Consider the following 15,569-nt stretch of genomic DNA (forward strand, 5'->3'; position numbering starts at 1 on the left):
CCAAATAAATGTGTCAAATATAAAATATTTATTACAAACATATTATACAGTAACATTTTCATCACTTATGCCCTGTACAATCTTGTCCAAAAGTATAAAAACATGCTTGGGACATACAAAGGTTGTTCTTGTTATTAAGCCTTCAACTTTCTGAAATATCACATTTATAAACAATGCCCAGAACTATGAAACATCACCCTATCTCCAGGTTTCCTGTTTATACTAGTTATGTATGCACTATACTAACTGTTAAATAAATACTACTTGTTCATACCTTTATGTTAAACTTCAATCTGTATTCTTTTGTCTGTAAACGTATTGTATTTCTGTGCTCTCTTTACATAGGTCTAATCTGTAAAATAACTGTATTCGGTTTATGCATTTCAGTTTTTCCACAGTTTTGTGAATCTTCCCTTTTTTCTTAAATCTCACGTTGATCTACTTGTGTACAGTATTTAGGTTGATCTGTCTAGCTTATTACCAAAAACACACGTTGAGTCTAATTTCGTATAGCGAAGTATTTGTAAAGTTCTTAACTACCTTGTATTCTTTAAGAGGAGGCAGTGACTAAAATAACATTAAACAAAGACTCCAGCCAAACTCCTAGAGGTGGGATGTCTCTGGCCCTGCCCCTTTTGCCAAAAGCTCGTTTTTTATTGGTCGTCTGCCGGGGCTGTTTCTCGGCTATTGGCTGGTTTGGCTGTCTGTTAGAGCAGTACTTGTCCGTTCAGTGTTCCACAGCGACGGAATCAGAGGACGCAAAATCAAGTGAAACAACAGGACGACAGGAGAAAAGTTCATGCTGGACTTTTCAAAGATTTCAGATATCAACATGAAGGTAAGAAGCCTACAGAAAACGCGTTTATATGGATAGTGTGACGTTAGAGGCGATAATTTACAGTGTTTCGCCGTGTTTTAGACACTTTTGCTCAGAAAAAAAAAGAAAAAAGATGCAATTGTTAGCTGAAGTCGCCAAGTCTACAGGCCGAACTGTTTGGTCTGGGTCTTTCTTAAAATCAAATGACAAGAGGATGTGCTTTGTGCAAAAAATGTCCTAAAACACTTTAAACTTAGACTATTTATCGCTTCAGCGAAGAAGAAAACCGACAGTGACATGTCATCTTCTTCTTCACTCAGGCACTGATGACCGTCTGATCTTCATCATAGAGCTTCTTGAATCAATTTTACAGTGGCTCGAGGTGTCAAATAACGCCTTTTTAAATCCAATACAGTTCAGTGTATCCGTATTTAATATGTTTTAAGACTAGGCCTTAAGCAAGTGGTGTAGGTAGGAAGCTAAGTGAGTAAGCAAGTAGACTACACAAAAATTAGGTTGGTTACCAAATCCAATTTAGGCTCCAGACATGCTGCAGCCTTATAGAAGGCTGGAAACTGACCAGACCTCTCAGGCTGTACTTCCCCTCCAGTTGACCCACATTTAGTATCAGAGTCTGTGAACCCTAGAGGTTTCACAGTGTGTGATATGAATCATACAAAATCATACCGTTTCTTATAATTTCAGAGATAAGGCAGTTTGCGGAACTGAACAATGCAGTGCCTTAATTTTAAGTGTACTTAAACTTACTTGGCACCTATCATCATAAAGTAGTTCTACTACATTCTAAAATACTCTGGATATTATTAGTAGGCCATGACTTGATGAGCAAACTGTCTTCAGATTGAAAACAAAGAATATTTAATGGGCCTTTTGTCTGATCTGGGTGACGAAGGTTTATTTTCACCTTAACATCTACACAGAGAGTACAACCAGCTGCTCACAAACCAAGGGTCTCTTTCCAGTGGTGCAAAGCACATGTTTTTGCAATAAACTCTGCTGTGTTTTCCATAGGTTTACAGTGTTGCAGACAAGGTACATGGCTATCCAGGCTTAAAACAAATGTGGATAAAAGGATTATTATAAGTGGAAGTGGAGCTACCAGAACATGTGGGAATATTTGTATTTCCCATGCTATCACTCCCCGTTTGTATACCCTTATGATTACTAGCTCAAACTCAGGGGATTAGGTAAAGTAATATTAAAATGAAGAGGGTCTAAAGAAGCTTGACAACACATGTAGGCTCCTGCTGAGCTAGACATTTATCATAAGACAGTGCACACTTTTCTCACAGTGATTACAGCAGCCTGTGAAATTAGCAAGCAAGACTTTAAACCAAAACCAAGGGAGGTGTGTATTCTGTAGTGTATTTAGCATTTTTATCCGTGTGGTTAAGCCACAACCATGAGTGCTGGTGAAGGCAGAACGAAGATACTGTGTGCTTTCTTTGTGAGAGGATGGTGCTGCAGGAATTAGGCTGTACAGTAGGTGCACTTCACCAGGGCCATGCTCATTCCTCTTCTCACTTCTGCATAGTGCTCTACATGAGTGCCAGTAAAGTTTTGCGAATGCCACAACAGTAATATATTTTTTGATTATTTTATTTTTGTGTTGTTATACTGTTATTGCTGTTTTGTGCATTTGAGAATGGGCACCGTTATAAATGAGAACTTGCTCTCACTCAGATTTTTTGTGGAAATAAGGGTTGACGATAAGAGTGATGATGATGGTATTAAAGATCCCTGGGAAATATTGTAGTTAAAAGCTGAAATATAAAGGCTGGTGGCTCCTGCCTGTCATTATACAGTACCAGCGCTCCAACAGAGCACTGGTACTGTATAACACATAGAGACAGACAGCCACACACACACACACACACAACGTTCACTCCTACGGGCAATTTAAAAGTTGCCAATCAACCTAAGTGGCATGTGTTTGGAATGAAAAGGATGCTTGGTGCAAGAACATCGACAGCTTTGATGTTATTTCAAAGAGGGGCCAGCATATGTTCACATGGCCAGAGTGTGGTTGGACATTTGAGGTGTGGATACCGCGGGGCTTGTCAGCAGAACCAACACAGCTGTGAGATTACAGCACTGAAAAACACAGAGCTTTGCTTCAAGAAGAAAATGAAAGAACAGAAACTGTTGTGGGAGAACACAAGAAGCAGTGACTAGTAGTTTCTCAGTGTTTCCTCTCTTCTAATGGTATAGTTATCTGATAGAATAAATGAAGTACAAGTAAAGTAATTCTTTTTATGTGTAAAAATTAAGGCTGTACCTAACCAAGGATTTTACCAGTCAACTGGAGTCGGCTCTTGAGTGTGACTATTTGATTGTTCTTTTAATTTCTTTAAAAAGAAAAACAGATGACAAAAAAAATAAAATAAAATATAAACAAAGGCTCAACCAGAAGAGCCACAGTTGACTGACAGGTCTCGCGACTAATGATTCGACTAGTTGACTATCAGGGTCAGCCCTAGTAAGAATAATATAAAACACCTCATGTGTCCATTTGCATCAATTTTAAGAAAATCTAAATTCAATTTGACAACCAACTTCTTTTCTTTCATCTTGTTCCCTCACAGTCCATGCTGAACATAGACAGTTTGACCAAGCCAGAGTTGCTGATGCTCTTCAGCATCCTGGAGGGAGAGCTGGAGGCCCGGGACCTGGTCATTGATGCTCTAAAGGTACCCATCAATGGAGCTGTTAACATAATGTTTGAGTGATTCTTTGCTTGTTAATATCAAACCCTCACCCTCTCTAGGCTTGTCAACTTACTTCAGTAACACTGCACCTCCCATGATGCTCTTAATAAACCACAACCTCAAGATAAACAGTGAATAAACAACCTAATGATGCAGCATTTACCTTACTGAGACATTTATACAACACTGCAGAACTTATTCTCACTATTAATATTTACAGCTGTTGCACTCTTGGAATGCTGTTCCCTTTACTCATGTAATTTGCACCAGTGAAAGAACAAACCAGAGCGCAGCCATGTAAGAGAGCCTACTTCATGTGTTGTGTCTAGGCCACATTCCTTCATCTCTCCTGAGATGTGGCCATCTAAGGCAATACAGCACACAGGGTGCCTGCTGACTCAGTGAGAGAGAGAGAGAGAGGAGTGAACAAATAAACGCTGGCCTTAACTTGAGCTCGAGGGGAATATGGCTGTGCTTCTTTCATGGCTCCACCAGCACAGATTGTTAACCCATGCAGGCCTGGGACTGTATCAGTGCTGCAGTGTTAACAGTGCTTTCATTAAGGGTATAATCACTAACCTGTAAGAAATAAATTGCAGGGAGGGAAAGAAAATGGATCCTTTCTGTGTGGGAGTGTTTTTGCAGTGGGTTGAACAACTTCACACTCCCCTGCTGTTCAGTTAAGGTTTTGGTGATGCGGAAACTTGAGTCTCACCCTCATATGAAAGCAGTAAACAAAGAGTAACTAGACAGCACTTAGAAAGTGCAAACCTCTCCCCATAATGCCATTACACCTAAAAGCAAAACTGCCATTGTAGTTTGACCGTGATAATGAGTGTCTGTCTGTTTGACTGAGTACGAGGCTTAGCTACACACACAAAGTGCAGGGCAGAAAAGAGGATGAAGCCTGAGCTTTGGCTGCATTCATATAAAATCCTTCCTGCAGCATTGTGCTGAGATGTGGCTGTGTTTATTTGTGCTTTAGAATGTAACCGGTATGAAGGAACTTGAAAATAAGGTTTTATTTCTATGATTCAGTACTTTGTTTTGTTAGCGCCACTCACCTTCTTGATTCACATGCTAGCTCACACGACCACCACCGTGGTGATTAGATTTAAACCACAGGCAGTGAAATTTGGGCACAAATTAAAAAGAATGGCTGTTAGGTATGACAGTTCCCCTACCGTAACTAGCAAGTTAACAGGCCCATGCTGAAGTTCGATCGAGTGTCCAGTGTTAGCTGCCATGTTGGAATGATTTTACTACCCTTCAGGACTCAGTGCCAGTCACACGACTCAAAACTATGAATTGGCCCTATGCCAAACTCGTGGATCCACATCACCGCCAACCCAATGGATTGTTCCATGGATCATACCCTACTTCCCCCCAAAATTAGATCAAAATCTATTAATACTTTCTGAGTTATGTTGTGAACAAACAAACAAACAAACAAACACTGGACTTTGTGGTTGGCAATGATATCTGGATGGCAAAGAGAATGACCACTGTAAATGTCATACTGTGCCTTCTAAACATTAGCATGCTAGATTTGTCTTTGTATGCCAGTATGTCGAGTGCTGACATTAGCATTTTGCTAAAAGTACAGAGTACAGCCTAACATAGCTGCTAGCGTGCTGCAGAATCTTAGTCTTGTTCCAATAATAAAACTGCAATTGGACCTACAGTATTTAGAGAAGTATGTCCAGAAATATTACTCATGTTGTCTTAACCGACGTGTCACTGCTGAGTGTCATGCAAGAAATGTTTAGTTTAACCACAAATTACCATGGTGATAACACCAATGTGTTCTTTAATAATCTGTCCATCACATGGTAAACTGTTCACTTCTCTGCTTTGCATACCATTGCTCATTTGGTTAAAAGTAGCCTATAAAAACTGGAGAGTTTGCATGTGTCTGAGTGTTTTTAAAACTTTACAAACATCCTTATCAGTGCTTTATGACAGGACTAGTCTAAGTACAGGATGCAAGGTTAGTTATGTGGTTTTTCTATGGTCTTTTATAATTAATTATGCAGAACTATTAATGGCATTTTAACTATCCGCTGCATTTTTCCCCCTGTGACTCACTTCTGCAGCTGCTCATGCTGTGGTTTTCAAAAGGAAGTTAGTCTCTGGCAACACTTGTATTTGGCACACAAAGACCTGCTGAGATCCAGTAGTGTCATTGCTTTGGTAAAAAAATATGAGTCTTTTAAGCTCAAAGAGAATTCAGATATGGAAATGGGCCTTTAACTGTTGAGTTCACATAGCATTGTTGACTAGAACGTCCAAAGGGACATACGTCAAACAGGTTAGCTACCTTATGTGTAGGGCAGCTCTGAAATGGGGAAACTTGATTTTATAGTATTTTTCAGTTATCCATGTTCATTGCAGATCATTTTAATTACATGCACAAGCCTTTAAGACTATTTATGATTTTGCCTAAGCAGCTCTGAAATAAATAGCACTCTAGGGTAAGAAGTTCATATATCACCTTCCCACAGTATTATACAGATCTCGTCGCCAACATTGCACGACTGAAAGAGTCCAGGCATGTGTCAGCAAAAGATTAGCTTGATTGAAACCAGTGTAGCCATGGCACAAAGACGGCTTCCAAAGCAAAAGCACACAGTTTGCCAAGAACTGTAGCCAACAGACAAAGACATGAATAATAGACGTAGACAATGATGCAGAACAGCCATGCATTGAATGTTTATGGGTATTGTACTTGTACAGTTTGATGCAGTGAATAAACTGCGGTAGATTTGGGTGTTAGGTGTTCAGTAATGTTCATCCCCCCGCCTCCTAATATTTGTGTTGTAGATGTCTGTCTGTGCATTGATGGACTTGGGAGGGAACTGAGAAAGAGATTGAACCTATGCTTACGTGTGAAACTTTGTGCCACAAGGGTCCTGTGGAGCAGAAAGAACCCTGAGAATTTAAAGACCAATTTTCCACCTATGACAATGGGTAAAAAGTGGATAAATACAAAAAACAACCACATTATGTTTTCTTTGTATGTTTGCATGTTTCAAACTACTATCCCAATTAATAGCTTAGTCAGTGAGAGTCATAATGAGTAGAGTCACTTAAGAAGGTGCACTTTATTGTGCAAATTGTGTTGTTGATTTACTTTTAAATGGATAAAAATCCCCCCCCAATCTTCACATCTATACTCAATAACCCATAGTGACAAAGTGAAAACTAATCTAAGCTTATTTAATCTCCAACGATAAGATGACATATCAGACAGTCACCGACAGAAACGGGTTGTAGGCCAAGTCTGTAGATGGAGTTCTCTTTGAAGAAGTAGTTTCAAAATTAGATATCTACCTTTTAGAAAAACAAAAAGGCAACTCATCCTAACAAAGATGGGTAGTACAAAATCTTGCTCAAAGTATTATATTTTCAGCTTCAATATTTCTAAATCACATTCATGCAAGTATGCATTCCAAAAAGATTTTTTTGCAAACAGATGTCATGATTTTCTAAGCTGATCAGATGTGAGAGCTGTAGCCTTATATCCACAGAGTGAGAACAAGGACTACATTCCAGATTTACAGGATGTATGAATTGCACACAGACCTGTTGTTGAGTTGCTAAGTGGGCTGTAGATAGTGCATACATTTGAGAGGCATTTTTTAATTCTCCTGGGCACCCTGTGTTTTCCTGTTTCACCCCTCTACGCTGTTTGATCTGCCTTCACACTGTTGTCAGCAGACTGGATCAAGTAACAGCAGCAAAGCCCCACAGCCCTGCCCACCTCTTTTTGTGCCAGATGTGCTACAACTGCAGATGTAGAAAAATCACATGAAGCCTGTGACATCTCATGGAAGATAGTTTGAACTGATTTGTTATTAGTATAATGATAGATTTCAGTAAGTTAGGCAGATGGTAAATTTTGGAAAAGTGGAGTATTAAGAAAAGGTATAGGATCAGTACTTGCATATGTTAATACTTGGCATTAGAGGAGAAAATGGATCAGTGCAGCACCTTGGGTAAAATAGTCATAGTTATATTTCATGTTTGTGAAGGTCATGGCATACCTATGTGTTCAGCACCAAGCCACAGAAGGGTTTAAAAGTGTAAGAACAGTGAAATGGCAGGCCTATCCACAATCTTGACTGTGCGTTAAACAATTAACGTAATCTTGGTATCAGTCATCAGGAGGTGTGTCATCACCCTCCAAGAAAGGATACTGTTCTCTCTAATCTCTTGTTGAGACCTCACTAAGGACACATTGCCAGCTCTGCTTTAGCCCTCCTCTCTCTCACTTCAGCCCCTTTTCCTGTCAGCCCCATAGACATCTGCTGACTCTGAACTGTCTTGCTGCTATTATCCCTCCTTTGTCATGAGTTAAACAGAACAGGTCTGCCTTGTCCAAGGCTCAGTCCAGAGCAGCTGTCCTGCTAAAGATAGACAGACGCACACCATCTGTTGCTCCTTCCTCCTGCTAGCACACTCTCTTGTATTAGGTCTTTTATGCATATCCTCTCTCTCTTCCCCTTCCTTTATCTATTTCTTATATATCACCGGTAGTAAAATGAGAGAGAAATAACAGCATGTGTCAACAAAATCATAACTGCCAGGGAATAACATCATATCATAACTTCAAAGTTCAGTAATTGATCTGATGATCATGCTGGCTCAAATTAATCGCAACCATTAAATATATATAAATATGGGCAATAGGTCACTACTTCCCTCCACTATGCATAGGGAAGCCAAAATAACATGAATAAGGCAGCGTCCATCTTGCCATTTTGCAACCAGATTCAGCACAGTAGCAATGGAGAAGCTGAGTGACGTATTAGGTTGCCAGTCAAAGGTGTCAAATCATCCAAAATGCATCCCCTTTTATATCATCAAATAACATATTAAAAACAAACTAACCAGAAAGGTGACCACTTCAAATCAGCATGATGATATCTAGCAAATACAAAAGAAATCACTGCTGGGGAAAATTTTTTTGATTTGTACTTTGAGTTTTTAATTTGCCTTACGTCCCATCCTCTAAGACACTGCAGGTCTTAATGCTCAGATCGGATCTTTTGCCGAAATCCGATTTTTTTGCGCTGTTGTTCACACTGTCATTTAAATGCGACTGCCATCTGTCTCATGTGTGAACGGTATATGGCCCTGAGGTGACCCGCATGCGCAGAAGAGGACGTCAGACGCAGCATACTGTGTTTGCGAAAATAAAAATGGATGCGGCTTGTGATAGTATGTGCGTAGCGATGTACCAGTTAATGTGCAATCGAAATAAAGAAATAATGATAAGAATATCAAGAAGAAGGAGAGCACAAATATTGCTTATGGCCTCGCCTCCTCCAGCGCAGAATTGTGACGTCTGTCGCATTTCAATGACATAAATATCGCATGAAATGCGACCTGGTCGTTCAGACTGAAGTCGCATTGCAAAACATCGGATATGTATCCAATTTAGGACCACGTATGAAAGTGGCCTGGGCCGGATTTGAAAAAATCGGATTTGTGCTGTTCACACTGTCATAAGGAAATCGGATATGGATCACATTTGGGCAAAAAGATCGGAATTGAGCCACTTCAGCCTGCAGTGTGAACGTGGCCTAACGTGGAGGGGGCAGGCTTTATGATCTGTACTGCAACCAGCCACCAGGGGGCGATTGACTTCACTTCTGGGAGCCATCAGACTGTTCATCTTTTATACAATCAGTGATCACAACTAGGTTAGAGTTCACCAATCCATTGTATAGAAACTGCAGATCATTGTGTATCATACACTGGTTCTACTCCTAGTTTGCAATGTGAGGCAGAAGGTAGACCAAGACTAAAAGGTTAAGGCCATGTTAACATCTCTGAGACTGTACTTAGCCACAGAGGTGCTTGGAGCTAATTTCTAGCATGACCCTGTTAACATGCTTAATTTCATGGCAGCCCATCCAATGATGATCATAGCCATAAATGTGAACACCAAGATGGTGGCCAGAGGAGAAGTCATGGGATAATCCAGATGACCAACTCACTATAATTCATCCATTTAAGCACTTTCTGGAAAAGGCACTTCATGCAAAAGCATAAATAGCTGAGGTAGTCTGCTCAACATTTCCTACTATACACCCCTGTTCAGTGCACCATGTTGTCATCTGTTTAGGCCCAACGTAAAGAGCTGTTTATCCAGGAGCGCTATGGCAGGTACAACCTCAGCGACCCCTTCCTGGCCTTGCAGAGAGACAGCGAGGCTGTGGGGGGCCAGAACAAGGATATGGGCTGTTCTTCCTCAACCTCCAACCCTCTGGTGGTTCTCAAACTAGTGGTGAGCCACTGTAGGAGGATGCAAGAGAAGATGCTGGCCCAGCTGGCTGCAGCAGAGAACAGGCACAGAAGGGTGAGTATGGATGTGTGGTTCTTAATTGGGAGCAGGAAAATGAGCTGGTTGTTCATGGACAGTTTAAAAAAATGGTTGGATACATAAAAAGTAAAGATTGGCCTTAGGGGTAGAGACTATACTAAAACTCTAAAAGGCAGCCAGTAAAGCGCAATGCTAATAATGCTTTTTGTTTTGTTTTTTTTCAAAAAAAATATACAATACAAAAATTAGAAATCCAGTGCTCAGAGCAACAATCTTGGAGCACAGAATTTAATTAGATTAACTTGACCCATATTTTGGAAATGTTTTGTTTGCAGAATGATTTTCAGGAATGATGGAAAGACCATTTTTTCTCAGTATGAACTTTCCTATATATACACACACCCAAAAAGCAGATTAAAATGTAAGTGAACAGTCTCATATCATATTTATCCTTTTATGGTTTTGCTATTGAACATAATGATTCCATTATTGACTTTGTGAAAACACCCAAAGAAGAGCTATGGTATGTAATTGTTTAGCTGAGTCGCCAGCAGCATCTTTGCTTATAATGTAGTCACTGCATTACTGACCTCAGTATCAAACAGATCAGACATTTCATTTCATTTCCAACTCTCTGTCTCCCTGCTGTGTTTGGTTCAGGTCATTGCAGATCTGGAGGAGGAGAAGAGGCGGCATGCTGAGGACACAGCAGAGGGAGATGATGTCACTTACATCCTTGAGAAGGAGAGGGAACGCTTACAGCAGCAGGTGTCCTTTAGTTAATAGTGATGTAGACTGCTCTGCTAGCATTTGCCTAAAGTGTGCTGTATACATCTAACTGGAGTCTTTAATTGTAACTTAGCCTCTGCCAGGTTTGTAACAGTGAATGTTCCAGAAAATGGGTGAGCATTCCTATGGAAACATGGTATTCAAGTTAAGTGAAGTTTATCCATTATTTAGCCCCAAAGAGGGCGGGGTGTCAGACCATGCTGTCATAAATCTTTAATACAAAGCATCCCTGAATCCTGTCCTTACCCAATTAAAGAGCAGATATTTAGTGACTTGACCCATATAATCTGCATAGCATTTGCTGAGGTTGTACTGTATTTTGTGTTTCCTGCCTCTGTCTCTTTAGCTGGAATTTGAGCGTAGCCAGGTGCGGCGGCTGGAAAAAGAACAGCGGCGGATTACAGACCAGCTAGAAGAAGAACGAGCCCAGCACAAACAACTCTCCTGTGCTTTGGCCAAAGAGTGTAAGTGGGCAAGTACCAGGGCGCTGGAGGAAGGTCACCGGCTGTCTGAGCTGAGCCGTAAACTTGACAAGGTATTAACATTCTAAATCCAAGTTAGGCCATTTATTTTATTTCCCCTCAGTATGTTACAAATTTTAAGCTTCGTCAGATTTTGCATTTGCATAAAAAACAACTTTCTCATTTAGGAAAAGGAGGCTTGTCAAGCCCTGAGGAAGGAGCTGGAGGAGGAGAAGCGTAGAGCCCTAAGAATGGAGGCAAGGGTGGAGGAGCAGCTGGCTGAGTTTGACACAGAGCGAGAACAGCTCCGCTCACGTTTAAAGAAGGAAGAAGTTCACTGTTGTCAGCTACAACAACAGGTGTGGACACTGTGATATGGTCATTGCTAGTTTGTACATTTTGCATACTCTAACTCACTCAAGTGATTTTATCCCATTTTATTTCAAGAGAAGACTTGACATTTCGGCTTTATGAAAACATTTTCCCTCTGTTTTATGATCAGGTAGAAGAGCTGAAGAGGAAGCTGGAAGAGGCAAATATGACAAGAAATATGAGAGGGGTAGTTACAGCTCCTGCTGAGGCAGGGGGAAATGAGTGGGCTACAAAAGTTCCTCCAGGAAACAAAACATTAGACACTATTAAGGTCGAGGACACTGAAGAAGAGAGAAACCAGCCACATGTGCAGCCAAAAGTCAGTGGTCACCATTGTCCATTGGAGACTAACGGGTGGTCAAACAGCAGCCTCTCAGAAATGGCTTGCCTACAGAATGGGAATGAAAAACCTCCAAGTCAGACCCACATGTCTTTCTCCTCCTGCAATGACACCCCTCCTGCTCTTCTTCCTTCTTCCCCCTGCGCCTCACCTGTCCTTGCCAAACGCCAACCAGGCAGCCCAAATCCTGGTAGCTACCAGTCCCCCTACCAGGCTGGGATCAACCAGCGCTTCCACGCTGCTCGTTATAGATTCCAGGGTCCAACTGACCCAGAGCCTCAGTCCCAGGCCACACAACCCGCTCCTCCCCTCTCACCAAAGGACCTCTCTCCTGTGACCAGCAGCTCCTCCCCAGATGCCAACCCAGTCAAACAATTGGCCAGGAGCACAGTCACTCAGGTCCTGTCTCGCTTCACCACCATTCAGCAGAGTGCCACACCGAAGCTTGCAGCACCAAACAATTCACCCTTTGGTACAGACTACCGTAGCATGACGGCACCTTTATCACCAGTCATCGGAAGGGCTGCAGGAGCACCTCCACTGGGGATCAGATCGCCCACCATCCCCAGGGCAGACAGGGGCAATCCTCCACCCATCCCCCCTAAGAAGCCTAGTCTGGCCCAGGCACCTCCATCTCCAGCAGCAGTACCCAGGTCTTCAAGCCATTTCACTGAGAGCCCCCTCTCAGGCAGCTGTGGCCTCACCTCAAGCCAGGATGGAGTCAAAGAGCTGGACATGGTAGTTTCATCTAATTAACAGATCATTTGATTAGTCAGTAAATTATTCAGCTGCTGCTCTGCTTGTGACATCATGCTTTATCACCATCATCATGGCTCATAATTAAGATTGTCTTGTACAGTATATGACAGGATTTATATTCTTTGCTTATTTGAATAGAGGTCCCTTCAGACACCGTTATGCTATTTGTATACATTAGATAGAAACTGTATGTGCTGAGCACAATTTTAGATATTGGTTAAGGGGATGGTACTAATGAGTAGTTACAGTTTTAATTTCAAAATGTGCCAATATGAACTGTATGTATGCATGTACTGTATATAGGGCACAATGTACTATTACACTAAGTGTTTTTTCTGGTGTCATATCTCCAAAGAATATAACACAACTACCTCCGCCACGGCACGTTTTACCAGCGTTTGTTTGTTGGTCTGTTCACAACATAACTCAAAAAGTAATAAATGGATCTGGATGAATTTTTTTTTTTTTTTTTTTTTTTTTTTTTAGTTATTTTCATCTCTTTTTAGTCTCAACATTCTTTTTTTGGGTCTATATTTGACTTGTTTTTGACTATTAGGTTGTTTTGCATGCCCTCATCAGATTTGACACATCTTCAAAAGTTACTGAGCTACATCCTGAGGAAAACAGCCATTATGAAATATCATTATACTTGAATAACTTTCAAACTAACAATGATATCAGTGTGATTCCAAATGCTAGGGGTAGGTTTTCACTGTCAAGGAATCATTGAGGGTCCAACTATCATGGGAATATTGCTTTTATGGTGGAGGTTTGCGCTCTCCCTCACCAGTACTTTGTCTCAAGTAATCTTCAGACCAAATGTAATAAGTCATCCTTGGACCAATGTATGTTACATTCTTATTGTACAGTTTATACATAACTGTATTTTTTTAAATAAAAATGTATAGTTAACTTTATCAATGTTCCTTAGTTATTAATGTATGATAGTCTTATACAACAGCTAATCACATAAGTGTTGTACTGCGCATTGTTCACATATTACATTAATGTTGCGTAATTATGATAAAGTTCATAAAGGCTCAGATGTGGTCACAGTTGCTCAGATGCAGACGCGCTCACATTTGTACAGTTTACAATCGGAGTCAGATTCTGTTTTGCCTTTTCATTTGTAAGAAAACATTAGAAAACAAGTATTCTACAGTGAACCAAGGCTTTGATTAATGTTATATAACAACTGCCATGTTTGGTATCTTTTCTTTTATCAGATCCTACACAGTATTGTATATGCTGGAACGTGACAGATTTAATAAATTAATCCCAAAGAATGTCATGTATTCATCATTCATGTGTTTATACACTTGAAGCAATTATATGTGACCATTAGATAGTGATGGATTTATTAGTCCCTAATAATATGAATAATCAAATAAGAAAATGATTTAAAAACATTTTTTAAAATGTTACTTAATGAATTTGAAAGTTTTTGGTTGAAAAAGGACTATTGAACGAATTTCTTAAATAAATATAAATGAATTTGGATCAAAGCATGATGATATCATGAGGTTTTAAATTATTATGAAGTATTTTTAGTACTGTACAGCCACAGGCTGTCCTCTAGAGGGCAGTATTGAATAGCCATCTATGAATTGTAACTCTAGATATTTGTTACTCTGTCTCTCCTGGTGATAATAAACTTGATCTTTTCAATTGTATTAATATGAACTAGCACCATAATAGATATTAGAAGGAAAAGATAGTAAGCAAAAGCCCATGTTAATAGTGAACTACATCATTTATACTAAGGATATATTTGTAAATACAAGTAAAGCACCTGATTAAAAAACAAAAAAAATCTCATGTATGTTAGTTTCATGCTGCTTTTCCATACAATCTTTAAAATAATGACAGTTTTTGGAATTTATCAAATAAACAGCACTAAAGATAATAAAACAATTTACTGCACATACAGTATAACCATAAGAGATTGGGTTAATATTTTGGGTTTTATGTTATTACTTTGTAAAAACAAATATTCAGTGGCACTGTGCATTTTATGAATGTAAGTTTACCAATTCTGTATTTGTGTTTAAAGTGTCTGCAGACTGATTATAGTGAGGTGCTGAAGCAAGACTCATCTCCTGCTCCTTAGTTGTGAAACATTTAAGTGGACTGCGCTGTAATTACATGCCCTGTATTGCTTCAACTATAAACAGTGTTCTTGTGGTAGCTTGTGATGCAATTTAATAGAAAACCTGGGTGGTGGTGGCTGCTTACAGATGCAAATGCAAATGTGAACAAAAGGTACAAAGAGAAGCAATTATTTGATAGATATATTTTGTGTTCTATCATGCCACAGTATATATAGTGTCTCTCATTGACCAGCAGACAAATGCACAGCATATGCTGACGGGGCTTTCCATCAAATTAAATCCCCCTCCTGGTCGTCAGGGAAGGGTTGGCTGGATAACAGGATGGGTCACCTCTCCTCTGCTCACCTAATTAACATTCCAGTGTAGGAAAGCACGGCCGCATCCCAAATCCAGCACAGGCACGCCTGGATCTCCAGCACAGCCCCTTTTTTCTCAACCTCCATAAACACAGGATCAGGTTGATGAGCTGTGAGGGGCCACATCCTGGTTGCTGTCACTACCAGCATGTCTGCTCACTCTCCACTAGCGAAATGTCATCCTTTGTGGGGAGACAACATTCAGCAGAAGACATAAAAATCTGGGTTTTGAGATCTTATAATTTGTTGGGAAAAATCCCAAAACCACTGGCAGTTAGTAAGATAAATGCCAATGATAGCTTGTACAATATGTTCTTTTTTGGTTTTGGCTTTTAGTACTACTAATGCCTCACTTTTCAAACTTGTCCTACATACATATCTGTGTTGACCTGAAATGTCTTCGTATGAATTAATACACCAACACTGACTTTATACAGGTCACCTGTCCCTCCTGGGTGAACTTGGTAAGTGCTGTACTTTATGACTGTGGTGCACAATAGTAGA

At 40.2% G+C, this 15,569-nt stretch overlaps 1 protein-coding gene across 1 annotated transcript; it reads left to right on the forward strand.

Moving 5' to 3' along the window:
* The first annotated feature begins 727 nt into the window (after positions 1-727).
* LOC109957522 (CTTNBP2 N-terminal-like protein) lies at positions 728-13,070 on the forward strand. The gene is made up of 7 exons (XM_020595875.1): positions 728-838; positions 3,424-3,528; positions 9,680-9,913; positions 10,538-10,645; positions 11,013-11,201; positions 11,316-11,486; positions 11,630-13,070. Exons 1-7 carry the CDS (start codon positions 800-802, stop codon positions 12,593-12,595), a joined length of 1,812 nt encoding a protein of 603 aa, XP_020451531.1. The 5' UTR covers positions 728-799; the 3' UTR covers positions 12,596-13,070.
* The last annotated feature ends 2,499 nt before the right edge of the window (positions 13,071-15,569 follow it).

Source organism: Monopterus albus, unplaced genomic scaffold (assembly GCF_001952655.1).
Source record: "Monopterus albus unplaced genomic scaffold, M_albus_1.0 scaffold1.1, whole genome shotgun sequence".
Classification (NCBI taxonomy): domain Eukaryota; kingdom Metazoa; phylum Chordata; class Actinopteri; order Synbranchiformes; family Synbranchidae; genus Monopterus; species Monopterus albus.

Bases quoted from the DNA above. Each gene is read 5' to 3' on its own strand.
- LOC109957522 (XM_020595875.1), top strand. From the start codon at position 800: ATGCTGGACTTTTCAAAGATTTCAGATATCAACATGAAG. The intron at 3,529-9,679 runs GTACCCATCAAT...TCATCTGTTTAG, and splicing joins TGGTCATTGATGCTCTAAAG to GCCCAACGTAAAGAGCTGTT. The intron at 11,487-11,629 runs GTGTGGACACTG...TTTTATGATCAG, and splicing joins GTTGTCAGCTACAACAACAG to GTAGAAGAGCTGAAGAGGAA.